This window comes from Hordeum vulgare, chromosome 2H, assembly GCF_904849725.1.
Source record: "Hordeum vulgare subsp. vulgare chromosome 2H, MorexV3_pseudomolecules_assembly, whole genome shotgun sequence".
In the NCBI taxonomy this organism is placed as follows: Eukaryota; Viridiplantae; Streptophyta; class Magnoliopsida; order Poales; family Poaceae; genus Hordeum; species Hordeum vulgare.
In genome coordinates, this window is record NC_058519.1 from 64,610,031 (window position 1) to 64,621,596 (window position 11,566).

The 11,566-nt window shown below is 46.4% G+C and overlaps 1 protein-coding gene across 1 annotated transcript; it reads right to left on the reverse strand.

The window, feature by feature from the left end:
* Positions 1–2,465: 2,465 nt before the first annotated feature.
* LOC123429580 lies at positions 2,466–3,428 on the reverse strand. Its single transcript, XM_045113608.1, has 3 exons — positions 3,266–3,428; positions 3,126–3,176; positions 2,466–2,934 (listed from the first exon to the last, which is right to left on the reverse strand). Exons 1-3 carry the CDS (start codon positions 3,404–3,406, stop codon positions 2,815–2,817), a joined length of 312 nt encoding a protein of 103 aa, XP_044969543.1. The 5' UTR covers positions 3,407–3,428; the 3' UTR covers positions 2,466–2,814.
* Between the last annotated feature and the right edge of the window lie 8,138 nt (positions 3,429–11,566).

Here is an 11,566-nt window from a genome sequence, read left to right on the forward strand (position 1 = left end):
GTCTATCTTCTCAATCGGGCTCCAACGAAGGCAGTGATCGGCAAGACTCCGTATGAAGCAATTTACGGACGTAAGCCGAATGTGTCTCATCTACGGACATTCGGGTGCGTGGCACATGTGAAGACGGCGGAGCCGCACCTCTCAAAGCTTGCCGATCGTAGCACCAAGATGGTGTTCATCGGATACGAGAGCAGTTCTGGCACCAAGGCATATCGTTTCTACGATCCACAAACCAAGCGTCTACGGATTTCACGCGACGTCGTGTTTGAAGAAAACCAAGCGTGGAATTGGAGCGCCGCAGCCGACGATGCTCCAAACAGTAACATATTTGCAGTTGAATTTCCAACTGATGATGATGCAGGGGAGGATGTCCAGGTGATTGGCAAGACGCCCAACCAAGGTGACCACAATGGTAGTGATCATCATGGTGCCGACACCGACGACGACGCGCATAGGTCGCAAGGAGATAGCGACAACGCCGCACACGACACAGGCGGAGATCTCGACGACAACATCGACAACGAGGCGCATAGTGACGACGACAATCAAGATGATGGTCACGGTCACGACGACTACGCCGACGACACGGATGTCGATGACACACCAAGGTCTCAGCCGTCTTCCTCAAGTGCATCAACACCGACACAATTTGTGTCGCCTCCTTCGCAAGCCACAACGGACTCCTCAGGGCCTCGTCGCTACAAGACCCTCAAGAAAGTCTACAAGTACACAAAGCCAGTTACGCTCGAGTACTCCGGACTATGTCTGTTCGGAGTTGAGGAGCCGGCGAACTTCGTAGAGGCGAGAAAAAGTCCTAGCTGGACGCACGCCATGGATGAGGAGATGAAGGCAATTGAGAGCAATGGCACGTGGACTTTGGTAACCCGACCTCCAAACCAAAAGACGATAGGTTTGAAGTGGGTTTACAAGTTAAAGAAGGACACGCAGGGTGCCATTGTGAAGTACAAGGCAAGACTCGTTGCAAAGGGCTACATTCAACGTCAAGGAGTTGACTATGATGAGGTGTTTGCACCGGTTGCTCGAATCGAGACGGTGAGAGTGCTCCTAGCTTTGGCAGCACAAGAGGATTGGAAGGTTCATCATATGGATGTTAAATCCGCTTTCCTCAACGGCGATCTCACACAAGAAGTGTACGTGGAACAACCCCTCGGCTACGAGAAGAAAGGCGAAGAAGGGAAAGTTTACAAGCTCAAGAAGGCACTTTACGGGTTAAAGCAAGCGCCAAGAGCTTGGAACTCAAAGTTAGACCGAAGTCTGGTCTCGCTCGGGTTCAAGAGATGTCCCCTCGAGCACGCAGTCTATACAAAGAACTCCAAAGGCTCAAACCTGCTAGTTGGAGTTTATGTCGACGATCTGATTATCACCGGAGATAGCATACAAGAAATTGAACGTTTCAAGGCGCAAATGAAGAACAAGTTTAGCATGAGTGATCTGGGATTACTCAGCTATTACTTGGGCATCGAAGTGAAGCAAAGCTCCGGAGAGATTTCCCTATGTCAATCGGCTTACGCGGTCAAGTTATTGGACAAGTGTGGCATGTCAGATTGCTACGCGACACAAGTTCCAATGGACCAACGTCACAAGTTGAGCAAGCGTAGCTCAAATCCGCCAGTGGACACCACAATGTATCGAAGCGTTGTGGGTAGCCTAAGATACTTGGTGCATACCCGACCTGACTTGGCTTATTCAGTCGGGATCGTGAGTCGTTTCATGGAGAAACCGACAACCGAACACATGAGCGCGGTCAATCAAATTCTTCGCTATGTGAAAGGCACAATTAATCTTGGCTGCACGTACAGAAAGGGAAAGGAAGGATTGATCCTTCGTGGATATTCAGATAGCGACATGGCAGGTGATGTTGATAACCGAAAGAGCACAACGGGCATGGTTTTCTACCTTGGCCCGAATCCGATTAGCTGGAATTCTTAGAAGCAAAAGGTGGTGGCACTGCCTTCATGCGAGGCAGAATACATAGCAGCAAGCACGGCGGCTTGTCAAGCAGTGTGGTTGAGAAGACTCCTAGCTATTCTTGCAAAGCGGGAGGTGCAGAAGGTGTCATTGAAGATTGACAACCAAGCTGCAATCTCATTGTGCAAAAATCCGGTTCATCACGAAAGGAGCAAGCACATAGATACCCGGTTCCACCACATCCGGGAGTGCGTTGAGGAAGGGATGATAGAAGTTCTGCACGTGAATACGAAGGACCAGCTTGCCGATATTTTCACCAAGTCCCTCGGTCGACAGAAGTTCATCGAGATGAGGAAGAAAGTCGGAGTGCAAGCAATGAAGACACATCAACAAGGTTAAGGAGGTGAATGTAGTAATTAACCTAGTTGTAATCTAAACGTACACGTGTGTCCTAATTTGGTTAGTATTGCAAACCGAGTCGGTTTGCAGTAGGCCTAGTTTAGCAATATATATATATATATGTATACCCCTGTGTAGTTTTTGTATCAGATAAGAGAGGTCAAAGAAAAGCAATATCCAAGTTCGATACGGGCCTCCAGCAATACATCGACTCGGCGTCTTCCGTCTAGAATTTTACAGAGCCGTTCAAGTTCAATCGCCGCGTTAAGCTAGCTCCAGTTCACGTGTATGTACACGGCCAGAATCCATTAAGCTGCCTGCTAGCTTGCTGCCTAGCTAGCTTGCACTTGGTGTTTTGGCTTTCCGGAGGATACGAGCTAGCACTCTACGAGCTAGCACTCTGATGGAGAGATCCTGCGTTTCTGGATGGAGCCGGAACAGCTTAAAGACCCACAGCTGCAGATCCACGAAAGACATCAAGTGCGGCTACGGCGGGAGCTCGTCGATTAAGTGTTTGCATCCATCCAATTCTTCAGCACTCACGCAAGAGGTTATGCCGTGCTCGTGCATGCACCCATAGTACACATCGATCTCTATTCCCTGATCCTGCGCAAAGATGGTGAACACGACATCGTCACATTGATACGGTCATACGGCAGGTTCATCCATTTAGACGAATGAAACACAATCCAACAAAGACAGTGACGCAACATGGAATGTGATGCAATTCATTCAGACGGGTCGAACAAGGAAGTAAAATCGGTGGGGGTTGCTACAGTGGAGATTAGAGCGCAGACCTGTCGCTTGCAAGACTCCCGCTTCCGCTTCCTCATGCAGGCGGTGGCAGCCTGCGAGATCAAAACACGCAGACCTTCAACAACAGCGGTGGCGGAGAATGAAAGCAGTGGGTATGCGGAGGGTGGCGAGGAGAACCGACGGCGACGGGGTTGGTCGAAAAGGGGGAAAAGTCGTCGCCGGCAAGGTACGGGGTTGTGGCGGCATCAGCGACTGGTTGTGGTCTCGCAGCCGCGCGGTGGGACCGGGATCGGGTCGACGGGTGCTCGACCCGCATCTCCATCGAGGGCTTCGTCGGAGCTCGAAGCTGGGCGCTGGCTTCGAGCTGGAGTAGGATAGGACTGACTGGTGTGGCGCGCACTCGGGAACGGGGATGCTCCCGAGTTTCCCCGCTAGCTACGTATGGAGTTTTCCAGCCATTTTTCTTGTGGTGGGCCGGGGGGAAGAGCCCTGTTCAGGATGGGCTGGTGGGCTTTGATCGTCGGGTGTAGGCCTGCGTTTTAGTTACTTGTGTATAAGAGACAGGATTTTCTCAAAAAAAAAGAGAGAGAGAGAGACAAGAATGGGACACAAATTTGTCTCAAAAAAAGGAATGACACAAGCTTTATACCAAGGAAAATATATGCGCCCCCATTGTATCCAGAGTGGTCGACCCAGCGTAGTACATCTCGGAGCTCAATGACACACTCCTAATGCCAGATGGAACTATGAGGTGATTGAAGAGTTATTTCTTCCTTATGATGTGTTAGTTATTATGCAGATTCCACTACACAGACATAATTTTGATGACTTTGGTCTTGGAACTTTGAAAAAACTGGAATGCTAATAGTCCGCTCGGCGTAAAAGATGATAGTCCAAACTAAGAAGAGAAGAGAAGATTGGATTGAGGGGAGAGCGAGATCTTTCATGGTACCAACCAAACTCAAAATGTTTCTATGGAGACTTCTTCAACACTCTCTACCAATAGAGGATGTGCAAAAACACACGAATATGTATCTTGGGGGTCACTATAGGGTGTGCGGAATGCAGGATTCATGGAAACACGGTCTCATTAAGTGTACCACGACTAGGTGTGATTGGGCCCTTGTTGACCCGCTGCTGCTGGAGCATTTGATTGCGACAACAGAACTGCTCGCGAGGAACTGGCTTTTTTTGCTAGGAAGGAAGTTGTAAGAGCATAATTTATCATAAGTAGTTTTGGCGGTTGATGACGATGCCCCTTACAGACTAATCTTGTGCATTAAAACTTTCACACATTATCACGTGGCACAAGATGGTTATTTCCCCCTCAGTGGTTGAAAGAGAACACGGTGCTTTTGTATCGACTTGGTGTTGGCGGACTTGAGTCATAGGTAACCCCGTACTATCAAGAGGGGATCCTCATGTGAAAAGGTTGGGAGGGACACAAACGTACACACTTGCACCCCATCCTCTTCCCGACATAATGGAGTTTCTGTTCTGCCCCTTAGGCCTTCAGAGTGACGTAAGCGGAAGCATCGCTCTGTTGAGCGGTAGTACCGCGCCAGCAGTACTGCCGACCTCCAGGTCCAGCCCCTCTTCTGCTTAGTTTTCCTCTGTGGCATCTTCGATGCATTTTCCCTTTTTGAGTGGAAGTATCGCTTGGGGAGGAGCGGTAGTACCACTCCAGTGGTACTGCCGCCCTCCCCTTCCGTTCTTTCTTCTGCTTATTTTTTCTTTTTTGTCTCGCTAGTCCCTATCGACCATGTTGAGCGGAAGTGCCGCTTGGAGCTAGGCGGTAGTACCTCTCTTGCAGAACTACCGCCTCCTAGCCCTTGATCCTTTGTGTGTGGTTCCCGGTACTTCCGTGCAGGCGGAAGTACTGCTCCCCTGCACGGTACTACCGCTTAAGTGCATCTGTTGGGCAAAAAACGGTCAGATTCTTTCCACTATATATACAGAGGTCTTCTTCTCCCAAGAGACTTTACCTTTCTTCCTTCTAAAGCTCCATTGTTTCTCCTAAGCTCAATCTTGCCCGATCTCTCTCCCTAGCCATCAATTATTGTTGGGGTTTGGAGGAGAAGGCCTTGATCTACACTTACACAAAGACAAAAGTTGTCCCCCCCCCCATTAATCCCCTGCGGATCTTGTTACTCTTGGGTGTTTGACCACAATAGACGGAAGAGGTCACCTCGAAGCCACAGTCCATTATGGTGAAGCTTTGTGGTTTCGTTGGGAGCCTCTAATTCAGTTTTGGAGATTTCCCCAACCTTGTTTGTAAAGGTTCGGTCGCCACCTTCAAGGGCACCACTAGTGGAATCACGACAGCTCGCATTGTGTGAGGGCGTGAGGAGAATACGGTGGCCTTAGTGGCATCTTGGGGAGCATTGTGCCTTCACTCCGCTCTAATGGAGACATACTTCCCCTCAAAGGGAAGGAACTTCGGAAACACACCCTCGTCTTCATCGGTTCCACTTGTGGCTACTTCTTACCTTTACTTGTACTTGTTACTTGTTTGTTGTCATTGTTGATAGCATCATATAGGTTGCTCACTTAGTTGCATATCTAGACAACCTATTTGTTGCTAAACTTAATTTGTTAAAGAAAAGCTTAAAATTGGTAGTTGCTTATCACCCCCTCTAGTCAACCATATCGATCCTTTCAATTGGTATCAGAGCTACGTCTCTTTGTTAAGGATTTCACCACCCAAAGAGTGTGGCTGACGACGGGGACCAGATTCTGGAGTTGCCCGAGGTCGGGGTTGTGAACTCGGTCACCCGTGAGGATCCAAATGAGGTTATTTCCTCTCTTAGATCCTCAGTGGAGATAGAGGTCAAATCCATGCTTAAATATTTCCTTGAAGGCCTCAAGCTTCCTACCGATCCGTTGTGTGTGGTTAATCCCAGAGCTTCGGAGTCGGAGGCCAACTCCGAGAAGGAGAATGCTAGTAGTGACAAGAATAAGCTGCATCAAGGAATGAGCGGGGGGACTACCTATGCTTCGGTTCCTCCTCCCACGGTCTGTGGAGGACCGGTTCACCCACCGCATATTATTAACATTGGTCCTCCTCCTAATCTTGTTAGGAATGATTTTTCTAATTGGGGTTTTTGTATCAAGGCTCATTTGAATCACAACTCAACACAACTTTGGAGAATCATTCAGCAAGGGTACTACCCACATGATCCAAGCAACCTCAATCCAAGAGAAGAGGTCGACGATTAGCTCAATCACTTCATCTTGTTCATCCTTCAAGAAGTTGTTCCCATTGAAGACCTTGATCACCTGTGTCCCTTCACTCATGCCAAAGATTGTTGGGAGCACATTATTTCCATGTACAAGGGAAGCTTAAGTATCTAATGGTCCAACTATGAAGTGATTCGTGATGTGGCCAACGAATTTGTGATGCTTCATGATGAGGACCCTCATGAGCTCTACCGGAGAGTGACAACCCTTGTAGTTGCTCTTCAAGATCATGTAAGAAAGGATGGGCATGACAATTGGATCAAGCAGAAGTTTCTCGAGGCTATCATGCCTTTCAACAAGGCCATGTCCTTTGTCATCCAACAAAGGTCGGACTTTCACTCATTGTCCTCAAGTGATGTGTTGGATGAGTTCATATCAATGAACATATTGAACAAGAATGTCGACAACGCTCTTGCTCCTATTCAACAGTCAAGAAAAGACTCCTCCAGCCTTGCTTTGAAGGCCAAGGCTTTTTTGCAGGAAGATGATGAATAACAAGAGTACAGTTTTCCCGACGACGCTAAATATGCTTACCATGAGCACATGGCTCTTGCGTCAAGGAAATTTTGCGGCAATGAGAGAAACCCACGGCCCAACTTCTCCAAGAACAACTCTAGTGGGTCCAAGGGCAAGCAACGCCTAAGGACTTGCTACAATTGTGGCGGTGAGTCACTTTATGGCAGCATGTCCCTTTGAGAAGAGGGAATATAATGGTGGAAAACTTATTTGCAAAGACAAGGCCAAGTCCTTCCCCAACAAGAACAACTTCTCCAAGAAGATGCCCCAAAAGGTGTTGGTGGCTCAAGAAAAGTACCTCTCCGATGAGGATGATGACGATGACGAAAGTGGTGAAGTAATGGGAATGGCCACGGTGTCCATTGCATCATGTTATCCCAGCAAGGTGTCCCTCTTCTACGCCCCCACCGAGAACCGCATTGCCAAGTGCCTCATGGCCAAGGAAACCAACAAGGTAACCTCAAACATGAAAACTACCATTTCTACTACCCCTTCTCCTATGGATATTAGAGATGAAAAAGAGGAGGTAAATGTTGAGGAAAATTCCTTTGATAGATTCATGACAAAGGTCAAGGGTAAAACCAAGAAGAATTTTGTTGCTCTGTTGGAACAACTAGAAGAGACCGGTGACTTAATTGAAACTCATTAAGAAACTATCTCTACGTTATAAGGACATAGTCGTGACTATGCTCATGAGATAGCGGATCTTTCCATTGCTCTTGAGAAAGAGAAAGGTCTTCGTTTTGCTCTTGAGGAGTCACACAATGATGACCTTGCTAAATTACAAAAGGATCATGATCATGATATTGTTCTTACTCGTATGCTTCAATCCGAAAAGGTTGCACTTGGGATTGACCTTGATAGACTCAAGGAAGAGTTTGCCACACTTGACAAGGCTCACAAGGATTTGAAGAGTGTTCATGATTCTTTAAAAGGGTCTCATGTTCAACTCCAAGTAAAACTCACTAAGGAAATAGCCACATGTTCTCCTTTTGTATTAAATGATAATGCCCATGCTACTAACCCAAGTTGTGAGCATGTGCATCTTGTGGACGAGAATGCCAAATTAAAAGAGCAACTTGAGAATGTCCTTATAACATGCATCCAAGGTGAAAAGAATCTTAATGACCTTATGAGAAATCAATAGGAAGTGGTTGCAAAGGAAGGAGTTGGTTTTGCACCCATGAAGAACAAGAAGATCAAGACCAAGCAACCTCCCCCACTTAAGGAAACCTTTGTGAAAGGACGTGGATGTTGCCTAGAGGGGGATGAATAGGCGCTTTAAAATAATTATGGTTTAGGCTTGAACAAATGTGGAATAAAAGTAACATTTAATTTGTCAAGCACAAAATCTAAAACAACTAGGCTCACCTATGTGCACCAACAACTTATGCTAAGCAAGATAAACAACTAAGTGATAGCAAGATATATGCCAAGAAACAATATGGCTATCACAAAGTAAAGTGCATAAGTAAAGGGTTGGAGTAAGAGATAACCGGGGCACACGGAGACAATGATGTATCCCAAAGTTCACACCCTTGCGGATGCTAATATCCGTTTGGAGCGGTGTGGAGGCATAATACTCCCCAAGACGCCACTAAGGCCACCGTACTCTCCTCACACCCTCGCACAATGCAAGATGTCGCGATTCCACTAAGGGAACCTTGAGGGTGGTCACTGAACCCGTACAAACAAGGTTGGGGCAATCTCCACAACTTAATTGGAGGCTCCCAACAACACCATGAAGCTTCACCATAATGGCATATGGCTTCGAGGTGACCATAAATGCTCGTGGAAATCTCCACAACTTAATTCGAGACCCCGATGCTTGCCCGGAGCTTTACACCACAATGATTGAGCTCTGAGGCACCACCAAGCTTCTAGGACGCCAAAGAATCCACGAAGAACAATCTCTAGGGTACCAAGTACCAAAGGGTAATAAGCTTCTCAACTTCTCACTTCCTCGTATCACCGTGGAGTACTCAAACCGATGCAACTAATTCAATGGCAAGAACACATGAAGTGGTCAAGTCCCTCACACTCAAATCCCTCCACGACAACAAAAGTTATGGAGAAATATGAGAGGAAGAACAAGGAGCTCACAAAGAACTCCAAGATCAAGATCCAAGGGGTTCCCCTTACATAGAGGAGAAAGTGATTGGTGGAGATGTGGATCTAGATCTCCTCTCTCTTTTCCCTCAAGAACTAGCAAAAACCAGTTAGCAAGCTCTAATAAGGTCAAAAATGGGGGAGAACATGAGCTCAATGGATGGATTAGATCCAATGGGGAAGAATACCCCCTTTATATAGTGGGGGAAAGAATCAAATTGTTACCCCGACTCACAGCCCGAGCAGAGCGATACTACCGTTGCTAGGAGCAGTACTACCGCATGGTAGGTTCACCAAACACGATAGTAAAAAATTACTTATGTGCCTACCACCACTGAGGATGCGGTTGATACTCCTACTGGATTGATACCTTGGTTCTGAAACTGAAGGAAATACTTGCCTCTTGAGCTTGCGTTGGTTTTTCCCTTGAAGAGGAAAGGGTGATACAGCACAGGAGCAGTAAGTATTTCCCTCAGTTTGAGAACCAAGGTATCAATCCAGTAGGAGAATCAAGCCAAGTGTCCAGAGAACGTGCGCAAACACAAACAAGCTTGCACCCAACGCTATAAAGGAGTTGTCAATCCCTTGAAGATTGATTGCAAAGTGAGATCTGAAGGCGGAAAATGCAACGAAGTAAAAGTGTAAGGCTGAAAATATGATGTGAAGTAGACCCGGGGGCCATAGTGTTCAATAGAGGCTTCTTTCAAAATAGCAAATATTACGGTGGGTGAACAAATTACTGTCGAGCAATTGATAGAACCGCGCAAAGTCATGACGATATCTAAGGCAATGATCATACATATAGACATCACGTCCGAGACAAGTAGACCAATACTTTCTGCATCTACTACTATTACTCCAGACATCGACCGCTATCCAGCATGCATCTAGTGTATTGAGTTCATGACAAACAGAGTAACGCCTTAAGCAAGATGACATGATGTAGAGGGATAAACTCAAACCGATGATGTAAACCCCATCTTTTTACCCTTGATGGCAACAACACGATGCGTGCCTCGCTACCCCTTCTGTCACTGGGTGAGGTCACCGCATGGTATGAACCCAAAACCAAGCACTTCTCCCATTGCAAGAATCATAGATCAAGTTGGCCAAACAAAACCCACAACTCGAAGAGAATTACAAGGATATGAAATCATGCATATAAGAGATCAGAAGAAACTCAAATAAGATTCATAGATAATCTCATCATAAATCCACAATTCAACGGATCTCGACAAACACACCGCAAAAGAAGATTACATCAGATAGATCTCCATGAAGATCATGGAGAACTTTGTATTGAAGATCCAAGAGAGAGAAGAAGCCATCTAGCTACTAGCTATGGACCTGACGGTCTATGGTGAACTACTCACGCATCATCGGAGAGGCCATGGTGTTGATGAAGAAGCCCTCCGTATCCGAATTCCCCCTTCGATAGGGCACCAGAACATGCCCCAGATGGGATCTTGCGGAGACAGAAGCTTGCAGCGGCGGAAAAGTATATTCGTGGATCTCTCCCGCGGTTTTGGATTTTTCGGGAATTTATTGGCGGAAGAGGTAAGACAGACGAGCCACAAGGGGCCCACAAGCCTGCTAGGCGCGGGCCCCCCTGGCCGCGCCTAGGGGGCTTATGGCCTCCCATGGTGGCATGTGCCTTGGTTCTCACGTCCCCTGCGTATCTTCTGTTCCAGAAAAAATATTTTCGAAAGTTTTATTCCGTTTGGACACCGTTTAAAATTCTCCTCTGAAAAGGGTCAAAAATACGGAAAAAAAACAAGAACTGGCACTTGGCACTGAGTTAATAAGTTAGTCCCAAAAAAAGATATAAAAGGCATACAAAACATCCAAAGTTTGACAAGATAATAGCATGGAACCATCAAAAATTATAGATACGTTGGGGACGTATCAAGCATCCCCAAGCTTAACTCCTGCTTGTCCTCGAGTAGGGAAGTGATAAAGACTGAATTTTTTATGTGGAATGCTACCTAGCATGGTTGTCCTTTGTAACTTCTTTCATGTGACATGAATGTTCAAATCCGTAAGATTCAAAACAATAGTTTGCTATTGACATGAAAACAATAATACTTCAAGCAAACTAGCAAGGTAATCATGAACTTTCGAAATAACAAGGCCAAAGAAAGTTATCCCTACAAAATCATATAGTCTGGCTATGCTCCATCATCCCACACAACTAATTTAAATCATGCACAACCCCGGTATTGGCCAAGTAATTGTTTTCGCACTCTTACTTTCTCAAACCTTTTTCAACTCTCACGCAATACATGAGTGTGAGCCATGGATATAGCACTATAGGTGGAATAGAGTGTGGTGGAGGTTGTGAGACAAAACGGAGGAGATGGTCACATCGACTCGGCGTATCAAAGGGCTATGGAGATGCCCATTAATAGATATCAATGTGAATGAGTAGGGATTGTCATACAATGGATGCACTAGAGCTATAAGTATGTGAAAGCTCAAAAGGATAACTAGTGGGTGTGCATCCAACTTGTTTGCTCACGAAGACCTAGGGCAATTTTGAGGAAGCCCATCATTGGAATATGCAAGCAAAGTTATATAATGAAGATTCCCACTAGCATATGGTGGTGACAAAGCGAGA

What these genes read in the sequence shown, in the direction of transcription:
- LOC123429580 (XM_045113608.1), bottom strand. Translation starts at nt 3,406, where the DNA reads ATGGAGATGCGGGTCGAGCACCCGTCGACCCGATCCCGGTCCCACCGC. An exon ending in TTTCGACCAACCCCGTCGCC is followed by an intron (nt 3,177 to 3,265) that starts GTCGGTTCTCCT and finishes TTGATCTCGCAG; the next exon opens with GCTGCCACCGCCTGCATGAG. An exon ending in GGGAGTCTTGCAAGCGACAG is followed by an intron (nt 2,935 to 3,125) that starts GTCTGCGCTCTA and finishes ATCTTTGCGCAG; the next exon opens with GATCAGGGAATAGAGATCGA.